Source organism: Pezoporus occidentalis, unplaced genomic scaffold (assembly GCF_034315485.1).
Source record: "Pezoporus occidentalis ecotype Australia unplaced genomic scaffold, CSIRO_AGI_Poc_V1 ctg46, whole genome shotgun sequence".
NCBI lineage: Eukaryota > Metazoa > Chordata > Aves > Psittaciformes > Psittacidae > Pezoporus > Pezoporus occidentalis.
In genome coordinates this window covers 96,934-114,806 of record NW_026915791.1, presented here as the reverse complement: position 1 = coordinate 114,806, position 17,873 = coordinate 96,934, and the positions used below count along the sequence as shown (strand labels likewise).

General features: G+C 48.1%; 1 protein-coding gene across 2 annotated transcripts in view; it reads left to right on the top strand.

Annotated features, from left to right (window-relative positions):
• Nucleotides 1-17,386, top strand: part of ATL1 (atlastin GTPase 1) — a 32,095-nt gene extending 14,709 nt beyond the window's left edge. Inside the window, exons 5-14 of one of the 2 annotated variants that reach the window (XM_062635579.1) lie at nt 92-142; nt 2,046-2,102; nt 6,139-6,231; nt 7,163-7,301; nt 9,169-9,296; nt 9,966-10,022; nt 10,809-10,880; nt 11,890-12,321; nt 13,493-13,507; nt 16,591-17,386. In XM_062635579.1, the coding sequence (XP_062491563.1) occupies nt 92-142; nt 2,046-2,102; nt 6,139-6,231; nt 7,163-7,301; nt 9,169-9,296; nt 9,966-10,022; nt 10,809-10,880; nt 11,890-12,321; nt 13,493-13,507; nt 16,591-16,701 (1,155 nt within the window). In that variant the 3' untranslated portion in view covers nt 16,702-17,386. The remainder of the gene's footprint in view (nt 1-91; nt 143-2,045; nt 2,103-6,138; nt 6,232-7,162; nt 7,302-9,168; nt 9,297-9,965; nt 10,023-10,808; nt 10,881-11,889; nt 12,322-13,492; nt 13,508-16,590) is intronic. The other variant, XM_062635580.1, reaches the window with a different exon arrangement.
• Nucleotides 17,387-17,873: the final 487 nt, after the last annotated feature.

Genomic DNA, 17,873 nt, shown 5'->3' with positions numbered 1-17,873 from the left:
TAATGTTGTGGAGTTGGACCACACTGACCCCTGTGTTGGTCCAAAGGACAGGCCATTTTGAGTGTTCTGAAGTTTTTGTTTTTAAATACAGGTTTATAACCTGTCCCAGAATGTGCAGGAGGATGATCTGCAGCACTTGCAGGTAAGACCTTTGTCCTTGCTGCTCCGCAGAACTGGGGTGCCTGGATTACGCTCTGCACTTACAAACTGTTGCTCTGGAAAGGCATTTTCACATTCGGAGCCTCCATTTCTCAGTTCTCATACTGGTTCATGGAGGAACAGTCACTTGGGTTGAAACTTGTCTTGCTTATGCTTTTTAATGTGGCTTCTTGGGGGCCTGGGTCCTTTGGAAGGGCAGTTAGTGGAACACTCACCAGGACTGTTCCAGGGACTGTTTTGAACCTGTGGAGTTGCAAAAGGCCCATGGCTGTGCTTTGTGCTGCAGCTGATGGCTGAAGGGCACTGAGATACTGAAAGAATTAAGACTGCTAAGTCAGGAGACAAAAGTGACTGCGAGTGGAGGTGGTGATGGTCTTCAGCTATGTAAAGCTGCAAAGTGGAAGGCAGTATCTTTTTATATGTCCACACTGCATGGGACCAGTTGGCATGGGTGGTGCTGCAGTCAGAGGGGATTAAGTTGACTTTTTACTTATGTGGTTAAATGAGCATCAGACAGTGCAGAGTACCCATCACAAGGCCTCTCAGTGTGGAGCACCCATCACAGTCTGCAGCAGACAGTCTGGGTATAGCCCACACTGGCCTGTGTATCCTTCCACAGGGTTATGGTGGGGTTCCTCAGGAAGTAGACATTAGAGGCCAGGACTGACCCGTGAAGCTGGAAACATGCAGTGATGTGTAGCAAGGGGCTGAAGTGACTGGTAATAGGAAAGGATCCAGATTAGTTATAAAACCATAGAATCATTCCGGTTGGAAAAGACCTTTAAGATCATTGAGTCAACTCTGTATCCGCGGTACTCCTGCTGCTGAGTGTCCATCCACTGCTCTGTGAGTAGGGGCAGTAAAAGTGCTTATTTGACTTAAATGACAGGAAATCTGATATAGAAGTTGCACTGTTCATGCTGCAGGACTTCGTTGCTCATTATTTGTACTGTTAGGAGAAGCCCAGAGAAATTAGATAGCCATTTGTAAGCCTGGATATGACATCTGGTACTGACTCAGTACAGGTGACCCCTTAGAGTAATTGCATCCCTGACTGTTGGAGGCAAGTAGCTAATGGGATTTTTGTGACACAGGTGTCCTGCCCATTTCCTGGTATTACCTCTAGCTTTCTCTTCTGTTTAGGTGGTTGTTTGGCTAGGTAGTTTTTTCCAGGAGCTTAAGAAAAAAAAAAGAAAAACTCCAGCTGGAAAAAACTAGCATTTGAAGACCTTCTGTATAATTTCAGTCAGTAAATATGTTTAATAATAATGCCTTTTTAACACTGAACTTACCCAGTGCGACTCTGATCTTTCAGTTTGGATTTTAAGCCATTGTTTAACAGCCTGACCCATTTTTAGGCATCTGTAAAATACATTATTGTGAAATTTATATATAGTTAGAAATTAGAGTCCAGAGAGACTGGAGAGCCTTCACATTTTGCTGGGAGGCTGATCTCAACTGTCTTTGCACAGTGAGGGTTTGCAGGGAAAGTACTTATTTCTGAATTAATTTCCGCTTCTTCCTGGAGTGTTTAAAGAGAGCAGGGGTTCCAGCAGTCCCCTGTAGCACGTGAAGTTCCTGGTTGGTATGAGAGCAATAGCAAGCAGCTGGTTTGAGCCATTTTTCACAGATTTGGCAACCAAAAATTCCAGGCTGAGATCTTTCACATGAGGGCTCAGCATGGTGGCTTTCCATAACAGCTCTGTGTGCCCCTCATATGTGAACCAAAAGCATACAGCTCACCAGTTTCTGTTCCAGCTCTGCAGATGGTGCTGTTAGCTCTCAGTCAACAACTGTCCCTTGCTGCTTGTGTGGCCCACAGCTCCCTGTCCGGCCATGCACACTGACCCGCTAACACTCCTGTTGTTCTTTGCTTCTCCTTCCAGCTTTTCACTGAGTATGGCCGGCTGGCCATGGAGGAGACATTCCTGAAACCTTTCCAGGTGAGTCCGAGGGTCCTGGCCAGCTCCCGTCTGCTGTGCCGGAGGTGGCTTGTCCCCAGGCTGGTTGACTTCGCCACGAGGTGTCACTGCAGTTTGCAGGACGGGAAGAGATAGGGAGGCCTGGGAAGCACTTCAGGGGCGCGAAGGAGAGGTTTCGTGCTTCCTTGCCTCCAAAGAAGCTTCCAAATGTATCCAACATTTCTCTCTCTTTCCTCTCTGAATCCTTGCCATCCCAAGAGCACTGCCCTGTCCTGCCAGGCCTGGAAAGCAGTCAGGTTTTGGAGCAGGTTTGTCATGCCGTCTACTCAGGAACTCTGCCCAGCCTTTGCTCTGAGAGGTTTGAACCCTCCTGCCCTGGGAATCCCTACGCCTGCAAAATGAAAGGATGAGGATTAGCTCAGAGCTCTCACGAGTGACAGCAGAGCTGTGGGAAAGCTTGGTTTAAGTGGGGCTTTCACTTCAAATAAGGGACATCTGTTCAGCCTGCAGCCTTCCAACCTGTGAAAAGCTGGCTTTCAAAAAAGGGAGTGTCAGGCAGACGCCAGCTTGCTCTGGACACGAGGGCTGTGAGCAGCTCCAGGGGTGGGAGGATAGTTGGCTGTGACAGCCCCTTCCAGGAAGACAGTGAATATGAATGAAAAGAGACAAAGCAGAAGGTAGGGGAGCAGAAGGCACCCATGACAGGGCTGTGGCAGCTCACTAAAGCTCCAGTCCTTTCACAGATGGAGTCATGTTTTTGTGTGGCTTTGATTATGGCTGCACTGAACCCTTGTGCCTGGGAGGCTGGGCAGGTGGTTGAGTTTTGAAGCTTTCAGGCATCTGTGGTACCAGGTGTGAGCAGGGAGCTAAGGGGATGGAGGGAGCAATGCTGTGAGGTCCCCATGTGTCCTCACGCTGCACTGGAGCTGCAAGGCTCATTGCATGATCAGGGTGGCAAATAGAAGGAAAACACCTGTGGGGCTCTGGCCTTGTGCTGTACAAGTTCCTTTAACCAGATGCTCTTTGACATACTTAATGTCTTGGTCCAACTACAACTGGCATCCATGATAGGTTAGGTGGTAGTTGGATGGGGGTTTGTGAGCTTCCTAAAGTGGACAACAGCACAGAGCAAACCATACTGTAAAAAAATCAAATGGTAATTGGGAACGGGTTATGGCTATTTACCTTCGTGTTCCAACATAAAAAGAGAATTGCTATCCTCACCACCATGGTGGCAGGCCTAAGGGGTTTATAGGGTGTCTGTGGTCAGGAAGTGGAAATAAAAGTTTAAAATATACAACAAATGGGTAAATTAAGATTTTTTGGGAACTTTAAGGGTATATTGGATGCTGGCATGGGCAGATGACTGATAAATGATGTGAAAGCTACCAGTAAAAATAGATGACTCATAGCAGCAAGAGCTAGAAGAAGTACAGAAAAAAGCCAGAAATAAAATAAATATTCCTGTTCCTTATTTAAAAATTATTAGGATAATGAAGCCAAATATTTCAGTGAAAGTGAAATACTTCCTACTCCATCAATAAAAAGGAGGCTGTAAGGGGAAACTTAAATATGCTTAAGTCATTAGGGCTGGATAATAGGCTCTGATTTTACCAAAGACTGTAATTGCTGTGAAGTCACACAGTTTTGTGGATAGCAAGTCTTGTAAAACAATCCCATTATCAACTTTTAAAAGACCACGAGTTCAGTTGATAAAGGTAACTATCACCATGATATGTTGCTTTCTGCAAGTCTTATCTCCCTACCATGCTGATTAAAAGCAAATGAACAACATATAAAGTCAGCTTTGTGTGTTTTAATCCATTATATATGGATTAAAAACTCATTAACTGATAGATGACAGAGCGCACTTAACTAATTTTAATAGGGAATCATAATTCTTCAGAAGTGTTTCCTTCGGGCTGTCCCCAGGGTCTCTCTGATTCACTGTCATCTTTATTACTGATCTGGGGAAAAATACCAAATGGCTGCTGGTAACCCTTTTAGATGTGATGAAATTTGGTAGAAGGGTTGATGGGGATGTGGCCAGGTGAGTAATGGAGACCTCCTGTCCACACTGCAAAGTGGCCTTATCCTGCAGAGCACTTTTTTAAAGGCAGCTGAGTGTTTTGTTTAGGAAGCAGGGAAAGGGCAATGGTGAATAAGCTGGGGAGGATGGAGCAGCATGCCACTCAGTGTCTGTACGTGAGGCTGGACAAAGTCAGACTAGCAATGAGGAGCACTGTTAATGAGGGGCAACTTAATGGGTAGCGTGGCTTAATGAGAGATGCAGAGGCTTCTGTGGTAGCTGCAGGCTTTAAACTGAGACAGCTCTCTTTGCAGGAGAGAGTCTACAGCTTGAGTTTGTTGGTCAAGATTCCACGTGTGTAAGTCAAACAAGCTGAACCTCTTTTGTCCTTAAAATATACAAATGTGTAAAGGAGGCTTTGGAAAACAGCTCCTATAGGAGAATGCTGCCAAGCAGAGAGTGCAGAGAAAGTGTGGATAGTGAGGCAGTTGCATTGATCCTGCTGGAAAGGAAGTAAGACTTGGCAGTGGAATATCAACGTATCCCTTCGGCTCTCTCCTCTCCATGGTGTGTCCATGCACATGCGCTAAGGTGTAACTGTGCTGCCCCAGGAGCCCTTGCCAGATGGTCATGATGCCTTTGTGAAGGCTGAGCATGGTACCAGCGGTTCGCTGGGCTGAGGGTGGCTGTGGGGCATGGCAAAGACAGCACGTCTGGAACAGTTCTGCTTCAGAAAGAAGAAAATAATTCCCAAGTCAAGCAGTGCAGGGCATGTGTTTGTGGAAAAGTCCTAAACATGGACATGCCTCCTAAGCATCTCACAGTCTCCAAAAGAACAGCATGTCCTGAAACACTAACTGGGTGCAGTTGCTGTGGTTTGTCATGCAGTTAGAAATGGCCAGCACACTGTTCTTTTTTTTTTTAAGCTTTCCTGATGTTTTATGGAAGAATAATAAGGAGAGGAAATATTTTCCCTCCTTCCACTACATCTTTGTTCTAAACATAGCCATTTTTTAGGGAAATTCCAATGAAATAGATTCCGCTTGCTGACCTGCTTATTCATGTGCATGAGAGGAACCTTGGCACCTCTGCCAGGCCCTCCTGGGCTTTGGTGTTCAGGGCTTCCCCTCCTCCAAGCTGTGTATTCATTACAGGGGACATAGGTCCCTTGCACAAATGAGGCACTGGAGACATGATTTCTTCTGAAAACAGTTTAAAAAACTTTGTTTTTAAGATTGCAAGTTGACCATGCTGGTATTTATTTATTTATTACATAGGAACTTCAAATGCCTCAATAAAGATTACAAAAGCCAGTGATTTCTTATTCAGCCTCGTTATCCTGCATCTGTTTCTCATTAAAAGTCTGTCTGGAAGGCTGCCCAGTGGAAAAGACTGAAAAAATGAGCCTGTAAAATTCCCATAGGATGGAACTAAATGTGGCTGGAATTAGGGAGCTCATTGCCTTTTGTCCTGGTTAGCAGAAATCTCTTTCTTGTTTTGCAGTTTAAAGAATTGACGCTCTTTTTCAAGCTAGGAAATCAAACTGCCACCCAGCAAACCAGTACAGCAGTCTGCTTCCCACTTCCCCTTGTAGGACACAGCCACACATGCAGCGAGTCTGCGTGGTCTCAGTGCTGTGATGGGGTGTCCTTGCACAGGCTGGTATTTCCACCAGGAAAGGTGTGAGATGATGCTGGAGCTGGGCAGAGACTCAGGGCCAGGTTTTGTTGTGGTCTGAAGGTTGTGGCAAGGGTGCAGGGGTTTCTGCCACTGCTGTGGGCTCTGACATCTGCTGCGAGTGGTGGTGGCAGGGAGGGAAGCCCTGAAATCCTCATGAATCTCCTTTTGATTATCAAAAGGGCAGGGTTGGACATCTCATACAGTGAGTCCTGATCCTATGATTAGCAGAAAACAGAGCAACACCCTTGAAAGATGAATTTTTCTGAACTGGTTCTGGAGCAGGTGGTGACTTTGATTCAGTGGGTGCTAATTGACACTGACCCAGTTGTGTTTCTGTCTCTTTTCTAGTCCCTTATATTCCTTGTTCGTGACTGGAGCTTCCCTTATGAATTTTCCTATGGATCTGATGGTGGTGCAAGATTTTTGGAGAAGCGGCTGAAGGTGCGTTCTTTCTGATCTGGGCTCACTTAATCATCAGTGTTAACCTGGGGACATGCTCGTCGGTGATGGAGAGTGAAGAGGCAAATCTGGCTTGTGACCCAGGGATGATACACTGCCATTACCTGTGTGGATGGAGAGTGCACAGGGCATGAGAGTGAGACCTTGGTCTGAGGGGGAGCAGCACTGGAGGGTGTAAACCTGGGCAGGGGGCAGGAAATGGGATGCAGAGCACTGGCACCAGTGAGGCTTCAGCTGTGTGGCCACAGCACTGGCTGCTAGATGTGCACTGAAGCGTATAGAGATGCTGGTTATGGTCACACTTAGCCAGTGCTTTAAAATCACAGAAGAGGCTTTTTAGGAGGCTGAATTTCCTTGCCATGTTCAGTGGAGGGCTTGTGCCCAGGCAGCTTGTGGCACACTACTGGCCAAGCCTAGGCTCCGTGGGGCTCATTGCTGGGAGCAGCAGGGAGAGGTGGTAGAGATGGGAGTCAGCAGATTCCCAAGAGATCAGGAATGATGTTTTAGTAATAGGTAGTTGTAAAGTAAAAATGATGGACAAGGGCTCCACTGGGATTAATCAGGAAATGCATGGGTGATTTGGTAGTGGAGAGACCTAATTAAATGTGAGACAAGAAAGGCCCTAGTGGGAAATCCCAAATGTTTTTGTATTCCTGTCATACGTGGACATGCACATTTTCCGAACGCTAATAACATGCCCCAGGGCATGTGGTCAGAGATATGCTCGGTCCTTGGTCACTGGAAGAGCCTTGTCTTTGACCTTGCACAGCATATTCCTACTTCTGTGTTGCTTTTTCCTGCTGTAAGCAGCCACAGTGCTGAGTACCCTGTTCTCCTGCCAGCACCTCTGGCCCAGTATTACTGGTGTCCCTGTCAGAAGGAAGCCCCTTGACCCCAGACTGGTCTCTTGCAGGTCTCAGGAAATCAACATGAAGAGCTGCAGAATGTCAGAAAGCACATCCATTCCTGCTTCACCAAAATCTCCTGCTTCCTCTTGCCTCACCCAGGCCTGAAAGTTGCCACCAACCCTAATTTCGATGGAAAACTGAAAGGTACGAAGGCAAAGGTCTGTTTTTTTAAGTTGATTTCTTAGATTCTGTGTTCTGCTGGTTCCTGAAATTCTCTTAAGTATTTTCCATGAAAAAACTTCTGGGAGAGGAGTTGGATCCTCCTCCCAGTGACATACACGTGCCTGGCTACTTCTTCCGAATCCAGCAGGCAGATACGGAGGCCAGAAATGTATGGAGGCCAAGACAGAGATGAAGGTGGATAAGGTTTGGGATGCTGAAAAGGTTTTGGAGCTACCGGCAATACGTACACTGGGGCAGATGGCTGGTAGGCAAAAAGAGAAGGGCAGGACTGAGGCAGGAAGTTCATGGATGTGATGTTAACCCTGCAGTTAACTCCTGTGCCTCACTTGGAGTTCAGCACAGTTGCAGGGTGGTGCAGACTGGTTGCTGCAAGGCAGGCTGGTGCCTGTGGAGAGTGGAAGGCTGGTTACACATGTTTTCAAGGGAATGTTATTTCACTTTGAAAAGCTTTCCAAGGAATATTTAATCTTCCTGACTTATCTGATCAGTGGTTTCCCTACAGGGCAGACTTAGTCCAACAGGTTAGAAAAAGGGGAAGGTAAAAAAGCTGTGGTAAGATTCTCCACCCTGAAAGGAGCCACATGCTGTGGATTAATTGTTTGTTGTGAGCCAGCTGCTTACCAGCATGTTGATTTTCCTCTGCTTTTGTCCACCTAGTGATCAGATATGTTCTTCTGGCAATCTCTGTGCTAACCAGCAAGCAGGACAGTGAGGCAGCAGTGGGGAAGTGTGCTTGTGGAAATGGAGCTGATCTCTGTTAATTCCCTCCTTAATTTCAGGTGCTGATTAGTATTGAACAAGTGGTGTGTGCAGAACAGGTACAGGAGTTGTCAGCAGCTTCTTGACACCATCTCCTTGTTCCCTCAGAACTGTATGCAGCTTTTTGTGGGCTGATGGAAGTGATGTAGGGAAACCTCCCCTCTCCTTACAAATGCCTGGATGTTGCATTGTTTTTTTGGTCTTCAGCCTCATAGAGTTTAATTTAAATGGCAATAAATGGATATCAGCCACTGTGAAGACATAAGAATAACTATTAGGAGGTGAGTTAGCCTCTGTTGAAGTGACACAAGCAGCCCATGGCCTCCTCAAACAGTGCCCCACTCCAGCTCTGTTCTTTGGCAAAGGGGACAGGCTGCTAGGAGTAGAGATTGTGCCTGTACCTGCATCAAGGGCTGTCTAATGGTGCAGTGTAAATGCACAGTCACTCACAGGAGTCTTTAGTATACTTGTACTAAGCACCTAATGGTTTGCAAAGCTTTGAAATGCTTTGCAATGAGAATTTCACATATGAGTTCATAGAGGACCAAGAACTCAGGATAGAACATCTTAGCATTCCTGGCAAAGGAGGTGGCAGGGATGAGAGCCAAAGAGCCTGAGTCCTGGCAGAACTTTTCCATTATGGGTGCTATGGAGCAGACCAAAGGGAAGGCACATCATGTATCTATGCCCTGCCCACTAAAGGTCATGATTTGTTAAGAGTGTATGTGTCTAGACAAGAAGATGCTGCTCTCTGGCTATCAGTGTTGTGTGCACATTTATCAGAGTCATCAGCAGAAGCAGTTTTTTTCCCCAATACAGTCACATTTGTGTTTGAGTTCATATTTTTGAGACCATGAAGTTGGTTTGTGGATGTAGCACAACTGTATATTCTGTCCATGGGTTAAGTAACAACTTAAATGGGGCCATGATCATTTCTGGGTGCTCACATCACTAAATTACAGGGTGTCTGAGCCTCCGGCTTGACTCCACTGCTCTTTTTATGTCAGTGCACACTGAAGCATAGGTCTGGCATTGGGCTGGTACTGATGACATTGGGTTTTATTTCCAGAAATAGATGATGAGTTCATCAAGAACTTGAAGATTTTGATTCCCTGGCTTCTTAGTCCTGAGAACCTGGATGTTAAGGAGATCAATGGAAACCATATCACCTGCCGAGGCCTTGTGGAGTATTTTAAGGTATTGGCTTATTCGTCTGTGGCATGCTTGAACTTTGGCTATAATTGAAGGGGAACAGCAGCAGGCAAGCCAGCACTCGATGGCTGGAAGAAATGTTCTTGATCTAGCTAATAGTCCTGACTCTCACTGCTGCAGAAAGCAAACACCTCATGGTCATGTATTTGACCATACAGTAAGTCCAAGAAGTGGGCAGAGCTGGTTTTCTCCCCTGGAGAATTGAGGAGGAGAGGGAGGCAGGTTGAGGGCTGTATTCCTGTTGCCTTTGGAAAAAGCTGGTTTTTGTTGTCATGACTACTGGAACATTTTAGTGCAAGATATCAGTGAGTAATTCTCACAACCTGCTCTCCAGGGCTACCTTACTCTGGCTCCTTCTCCTTCAATGTACGGTGGAGGTAGGTGCAAATCTGAGGGCAGAGATACTTGGTGTAAGTGGTGGAGCAAGAGCATTGAGTGACTGACTCAGACCACCCAAGGAGTTGACCTTGAGCTGTGTTAAGTAGCATTTTCTGACAGAGCATCCCTTGCCAAAGCCATCCTGTGCCAGGAATGTCCTCTTCTGTGCTTTAACATCCTGCTTAAAGCTGTGCCTGGGACTGGGTGGGGGTGTTTGCATGTTGCTCATGTGTGCTGCATTCAATGTGATTTCATTTTCTCTGCACTGTTTTGCAGGCGTACATAAAGATCTACCAAGGGGAAGAATTGCCACATCCAAAGTCAATGCTGCAGGTATGTGTCAGGGCTCAGCTGGAGGGTATTCGTGCACCATAATTGGTGTTGATTTCCAGTTAATTGTTAGAGGTGCCCACGTAGTGCAGTACATTGGGTCTTCTGTGATTTGATTCCAAACTCCTTATTGTAACAACCCAAGAAACAGCCCTTTTGGAAGCATTTGGCAGTCATGAGTCTGACATGGCTGAGCAGTTCCGGCAGCATGGCTCATGCACCTTGGCTGGCTGGGCACACAGCAGCAGTCAGCTTAGCTGAAATCATTCCCCTGCAGGTAAAAAGCGTCATCTTTGGCTGCAGTGGGGCCACACATGGAGGTGACATGGCCCCGCACACAGGCAGCAGCTGCTGGGCCGCAGCTCTGCTCTCTGAGCCAGACAGCTTTGCAGGAGGTTGCAGCTGTAGCTGTTTACATATGACTGAGCTTTCTGTCTGTTTTCTTGCTGTTTCCCACAGCTGAAGCCAAAGTTTTCGTTGCTCTGACTCGGAGGGTAGGAGTCCTCTCTTCATGCAGGCTTTTGCCTGGGGGTACTGAGGAGTCTGGATATGTAAATAAGGGATGATCTTATTTGGCATTGGTCAGAGGCTGGGGAGAGTACACTTGGCTGAGACAAGGGAGTTTAATGTGTAATTCTGTACATGAGCATTTGGGTCTATGCAGATATCCTGGCCACATACATGCATGGACCATGGGTAGGTACCCAGGCAGCCTGCTACTCTTCAATTACACATCCTAACCCTGTCCTTCTGCAGCTAAACTTTGTACCCCTTTTGCCCTTCTTGCAGGCCACAGCAGAAGCAAACAATTTAGCAGCAGTTGCCACTGCCAAAGACACGTACAGCAGGAGGATGGAAGAGGTAGGTGGTGCTCAGCATGTTGTTTCATTCATGTCTCCCGGCTCTCCTGTCCTCGTGGGGAATCCTCCCTGCCTGGGCTGTGGTAGAAAATGTCCAGCATGGACATGCCCAGGACTGGTTTGCACGTTCAGGGTCCCAAAGAGGTTCTCTGTTCATGGTGGAAAAGGGGCTTTCTTGCAGGCTGGAGGAGAGCAATCAGGGTATCACAGCAGGACAGGGGAGGGGGATTGACAAACAGTCTCTGTTTAATCTGATGGCAGTTTTCTGCAGACTGCCTTGGCCTCTGCTGAATTTGCATCATCTTCCCAATATTCCCCAGCATGGGTAGATGCAGCCCAAAAATGTGATGTAGTGGGGTGGCAGTGCTTCGTGACTGTGCAGCCTGTGCTATGGCTGGTGCTAATTAGGGGATAAAGTCATTATAACTGTCTTTTCACCTATGCCGTGCCCCGTCAGCCCATCTCTCAGCTCATATGAGGTCTGGTTGTGATGTTTTAAGGTGAAGCTCAGCCCCTGCCTGTCTCCAGCCACTTTAGGGCCCCACTCTGTTCATCAGTACTGGAGACTGCTGCCTGTTGGCAGGAGGAAGGTTTGGAGCTGCACGGCCAAACTGCCTGTGGACTGCCCTGAGCCTTAGAGCCAATGTGTCCATGCTCTGAAGCAGAAGTGAAATGCTGCAGAGCTTCCAGAACTAGAAAACACCGTGGTTTGCTCAGTGTGGCTCAGCTGTCAGTGTTGCCCAAGATCCTGGCTTCGGCTGTGAGTGAGCTGAGTAAGGGAGCTGTGGGACACAGCTTCCCAGTGCGGACACCTGCTGCCCTGATTTTACCTGCACCCTGCAGAGCTGTCCCAAACACCACAGTCATGCAGGCGGTCATTCAGGATGTGGTGGTCCGTGGCAAACAGGAGCCTGTGGAGCCCTAACTCCAGTGATTTGTGCATGGCACAGCACAGGAGGACCTGTGGATGCTGAGATTTCTGGAGTGATTGGACTGTGTTTTCCATGCAGGTCTGTGGTGGGGACAAGCCCTTCCTTGCACCTAGTGACCTCCAGACCAAACACATGGAGCTGAAGGAGGAGGCTGTGAAGCTGTTTCGCGGGGTGAAGAAGATGGGTGGGGAGGAGTTCAGCCGTCGCTACCTCCAGCAGCTGGAGAATGAGATAGATGAGCTCTACATTCAGTACATCAAACACAACGACAGCAAGAACATCTTCCACGCTGCCCGCACCCCTGCCACACTCTTTGTGGTCATCTTCATCACTTACGTGATAGCTGGAGTGACCGGCTTCATTGGCTTGGACATCATAGCCAGTCTGTGCAACATGATCATGGGCTTGACACTTATCACACTGTGTACCTGGGCATATATCAGATACTCTGGGGAGTACAGAGAACTGGGCGCAGTAATAGACCAAGTGGCCGCAGCGTTATGGGACCAGGTAGGATAAAGAGCTTTTGATTTAAAACAAACCAAAACCAATCCCACCAAGTTCTTGAGTTTCCTGGGGCTTTTCCTCCCATTTTGAAATGGCTTTTGCATTTAGGGTTGTTAGATTCTCTAGCTGGACCTGCCTGGGCAGATCCAGCTGCTTGATCTGGTTGTGCTGTGATCAGTAAGATTAGACCCATTCCTTAGACCTTTTAAACGGGAAAGCAGGGACAGAGGAAATCGTTTTAGTTGATTGTAAAGGGGAGATGTCTTGGGGAGTGGAGATGGGCCTCACTGTGGCAAGGTAGGCAGTATGAGATGAGTCACAGAGCAGGAGTGAACAGCAAAGGCAGGAGCTGTGTACCACCCCTTCCTCTGCTTGAGGCTGAGCCTCTGAGTCTTACCCAGTGTGAAAGACAAGCTGTGTAGATCGGGGTTGGGGATGAGAAAACTCACAGCAAGCTATTTTGTTCTGCCTGTTTTTTTTTTTCTTCCCATCTTATCCATCACCAAATGCTAGCTTGTGGAGCCTCAGACCTTGTGGGAATGGGCAGCTTTGCCTAGGCTCCCACTGAGAAGGTATTCTCGGAGCCAGTGTGTGTGCGTTTCACGTGCATGTCTGTGTATGTCAAAAAGAAAGACTCTATTTCTCCCCTGGTTCAGAGCAGGGATTTTGGATTTAAGCAAGAGCAGGACACAGCCAGCAGGAACCCAGAGACGTTGCCCGTTTGCAACTTGCCCAGCTGGGGAAAAATAAAGAGGTGAAAGTGCCTGGGGCTGCTCCCTGGCCCAGGCTGACCCCTGCTGTGCTGCTTTCCAACTGGAGAGAAGGTTCCCCAAGGACAAGCTGTGCAGATGGGCAGTGCTGGCTCTGCTGCTGGCATCGGGGCTTGGGTGGCACAACTCTGCGCACCATGATGCCAGTGGGTTCAAAGCCCTTGTAGCTCTGTGCCATGTGAGTGCTCAGTGTCCAGTTGGGACCGGCTGTAGGAGGGGTGGACAGAGCTGTGAGGGGTTTCTGCAGGAGGGGCAGCCTGTGTGGGGCAAGCCCTCTGGGAATACATAGCCATGGTGGCACCAGCAAGTGGCTGTGGCCAGAGGCATGAGCACCATGCATGATACACAGAGATGCTATTGTTTCTTCTTTCTCTGTCTTCCCCCTTCCCAATGCCTCTCCCCAGGGAAGCACAAATGAGGTAAGTGGCTCCTGTTCTCTGCATGCAACACCACTCAGCTCCCATGGGCCAGATGGGGACAAGCGTCTCGGACCCAAATGCACGTTTCAGCCACGTTTCTTTGGGCTTATGGAGGACAGGGGGGTCACAAGGGCTCTGGGCAGCATCTGGCATCCTGGCCCTGCACCAGGGCACTCACTGGCGGCTGGGCTCTGGTGGTTCCCTGGGATCCAGATTCCTGAGGAAGGGTGTTGAAGCGGGTGCAGAACTCCAGGCAGTGCTGGAAGCCAAGCAGGGAGAGATTTGTGTGAGGAGCATGTTTGCTGTGATGGGGATTTTCATCTTTCTCCCATCCATCAGCTCTGTTTGGGGATTTTCCTGTTGTGCTGAGGGGTCAAACCAAAACACCAACCATGCAGGTGTCACACAGGCAGCCTCATCAACATCTAATGAAAACAATAAAGACAGCCTTACTGCACACGTACATTAATGCAGCATTGTAGCCAAGGACCACCCCAGTCTGACTGAGGTGTGCGACAAAAGATAGCTCCAGTTTTTATTGTGTCACCAAAGCCCGAGAGCTCCATCTGCCACTGTCAACACACTGTTCAGCCAGTGAGTTCTGTAGGGCATTCTGTGGGGATTTCCTCTTGAAAGAAAGCTGGAGCAGCTCACAGGTCCAAAAGGCCACTAAAAAATGTATGATTAAAAATCAAGCCATTCCTTCAGGCAGTGGCCAGCCCAGGCCAGCACTGTGGTCCCTCATTGAGCCACAGATGCTGAGCAGCTAACAGCTTTCTGACCACTGGGTCCGTGGCTTTGCTCTGCCTTGTGCAGCAGCAAGAGGCGGAATGGAGTCTTTGCTACTGATGCGCTGTTGAACAAATCATGTCAAGTAAAAGTCAGTTCTATGAGACTGGTTTAGCATGAAAAAAAAAGCCTAAAATACTGCAAGGTCCCTTATAGAATCATAGAATCAGCTAGGTTGGAAAAGACCTTTAAGATCATCAAGTTCAACCCTTACCCCACACTGCCAAGTTCACCACTAAACGATGTCACTGGGAGCCTCATCTACACAGTCTTTGAATGCTTCCAGGGATGGTGATTCCACCACTGCTCTGGGCAGCCTGTTCCAATGCCTGAGCACCCTCTCTGTGAATAAATGTTTCCTAATATCCAGTGTAAACCTCCCCTGGCAGAGCTTGAGGCCATTATCACTTGTTATTTGGGAGAAGAGACAGACCCTACATCGCTACAACTTCCGTTCAGGCAGCTGTAGAGAGCTATAAGGTCACCCCGAGCCAATTCCAGACTAAGCCACCCCAGTTCCCTCAGGTGTTCCTCATCTGACATTCTCCAGACCCTTCACCAGCTTTGTTGGCCTTTTCTGGACCCACTGCAGCACCTCAGTGTCTGTCTTGTAGGATGTGAAGGTGTATTTTCAAGACAAACACAAAGAAGCTGCATGAAGGTTCCTTCACCATATCCACTATGTTCCCAGACAATCCCAACACACATGCAGACAAGCTCCACTTCCATTTCTTAAGGCCCATTAGGTCAAGCATCACCCCAAACAGCCCCTACACCCCCTACACCCTCTTCCTCCTTGCTGCAGCTTCAGCTTCTCCTGCCGGTTTTCTGCTTCTTCCCACCCCATCCTGAGCTAATCCTGGCTCACCAACAGTCTTCAGGTCCCCTGCATGAGCTGGTGGAGTTTTGGTTGAGTTTCTTTTGCCTTCCCAATGAGAAGTTCATTTCAAGTTGAAATCACAGCGCTGTGACAGGCAGTCACTTTAAGTCCTCTGCAGCTATACCTGGTATATACCTGGTATAGCTGCAGGTAGATCTTCTATACAGAGAGAGGATCTTGACTTCTCCTGTGCCATTTGCACTCAGTATAAAGCCCATGTCAGGGTGAGAGACATGGTGTGTCACCACACAAAGCGGTGGTACTTGCCTCTCTCCACCCCTTGGGGTTGGAGCCGTGTCTCAGCCCCACAACAGCTCTGATGTGACTTCTGTACAGGAAACAGCCCATATCCACGCTGGTGCAGCCACTGCAGCGGCTCCTTCTGGGGCTGCTGCTGGTGTTCAGCTGTTGCCTGTCTCCCTGTGGAGATGGTTCTGAGGCTGCAGTCTGCTCACTCCTGCCCTGTAGAAGCCTGTGTTGCTGCTGTTTGTGAAGGCCAGGCTTCTCTGTCAAGACAGGAAAAGACAGGGGGCCCAGGGTAAGAAGATCATGGACCTGGTGGAGTGAGTCCGGAGGAGGCCATGAAGATGCTCAGAGGACTGGAGCACCTCTGCTACAGAGACAGGCTGAGAGACCTGGGGTTGTTCAGCCTGAAGAAGGGAAGGTTCTGGTGAGAACTCAGAGCAGCTTTCAGTGAGTAAAGGGGGTGATAAGAAGGCTGGAGAGGGGCTTTTGACAAGGACCTGTAGGGATAGGACAAGGGAGAATGGCTTTAAACTGAGGGGAGATTTAGATTAGGTATTAGGAAGACGTTCTTCCCTGTGAGGGTGGTGAGGCACTGGCACAGGTTGCCCGGAGAAGCTGTGGCTGCCCCATCCCTGGCAGTGTTCAAGGCCAGGTTGGATGAGGCTTGGAGCAACCTGGTCTAGCGAAAGGTGTCCCTGCCCATGGCAGGGAGTTGGAACTGGATGAGCTTTAAGGTCTCTTCCAACCGAAGCCATGCAGTCTGCAATCTGCAGAAAAATAATCTAGTCAATCAGACATCGCATAGCAAAGCCTTTGTATGATGCAGTATGTGCCTGCCTGGTGGTGTAAAACAAAATGCTGAGGATGCAGAAATTTGAACTCCTGTGCATGAAACTTGTAGGGGAAAACCTCCTAACACCTGCGAGTCCCTTACTCACACTCTGGGTCATCCTTGATTAATACAGCTCCAGGGGGTTCCTCCCACAGCTGACACTTGAAGAATCAGTGAAGGGTGATCTTTATTCTTCTACCTCTTGGCAGATGCAATCAAGTGTTAGTGCACAAAACAAACCGCATGCCGCGGCTGGTTTGAACCTGGCTGCTTCACAGACCCTGCTCATTGCACGCAGCAGGGCTGGGGACGCAACCACTTTCTCTCTTTTCCCAGGCTCTGTACAAGCTGTACAGCGCGGCGGCGACACACAGGCACCTCTACCAGCACGCCTTCCCTGCACAGAAAGCAGAGCCCACAGAGGGCTCGGAGAGGAAGAAGCTGTAACCCCAGTGCGTTCCTGTCAATGCATGAAGGAGGCACAGAAACCTCATCCTCAGTCCAGCAACTCTCATCCTCATGCCCCTCACAAGCTCCTGCTGCAAAGAGCTTGAGTGGAGAACACATCTTGTGCAAGGTGGTTTGGTGCCATGTGTGACAGGATGACCTCGGCATGTTTTTCATTTTGTTCATATGTACATGTTGGTACTGCCGCAACTACAAAGTGCTTTTAATTTGTAATAGCCAGCATACTCCCCAGCTCATTACAAAGCCTTATTTTCCCCTTAATTTGTTACAAAGTCACTAAAACCTCATAAGTTACATGATACTGCAACTAAAAATCTTTCAGACCTTAGCTTATTCAAAAGCCAACTTATTTTCAGATACTTGAACAACTTATAACATGTAACCAAGTTTTTTCTTCCATTAACTGTTTAATTATAAAAACAAAAATGTATTAACTCGCTTTATCAGAAGCCGTTAAAGGCACTTCTGCTACAGTATGTTAATGGTTTGGTAGGGAAAGCGTACTTTTCTGTTGGTAACCGATGCACAAAGCACCACGTTGTAGATGTACTGAGAACATTTTGCTGTATTTCTGTATATACATTCATTATTGCGCATCGGAAGTGTGTTCAACGGTTCTATTCTTTTATCGTCAGAACTATTAAAGTTTGCTGTCAGTTCCTAAGACTGTGGTAGTGCAGGAAGCAGTTGTTGACTAATGAGGTGAGAGCTTCTCTTCTTGGGTTCCTCACATTCTTGGTTTCCTTTTTGGTGTTTTTAATGGCGAGTTGGTATTTGGAATACACTCCTGGCCTGCCTCTGGCCCAGGGGTGACTGACCGCTGGAAGGTGCTTCTCTCACAAACAAGGTAAAGCCAAGTTTTACAAGTCTTGGGAATAACCAAGTCTCTGGCTGTTAGCAGAGGAAAAGCTTCTCAGGTGAAGCCAAGCTGAAAGGAAGGGTTGCTGCTGAGGTCCACAGCCCCAGCCACCCTTCACCTCTCTGTCCTGATGTGAGGGACCCTACTGGTGACTCAGCACAGCCAAGCTTGGAGCCTCCAAACCCTACATGGCTTCAGAGAGCCTCAGCTTCTGCCTGTCACCATCCTGATCAGATCCTTGCTCTGCTTGTACAGTTTGACATTCTAAAAGGCAAAACAAAAGAGTTGGACA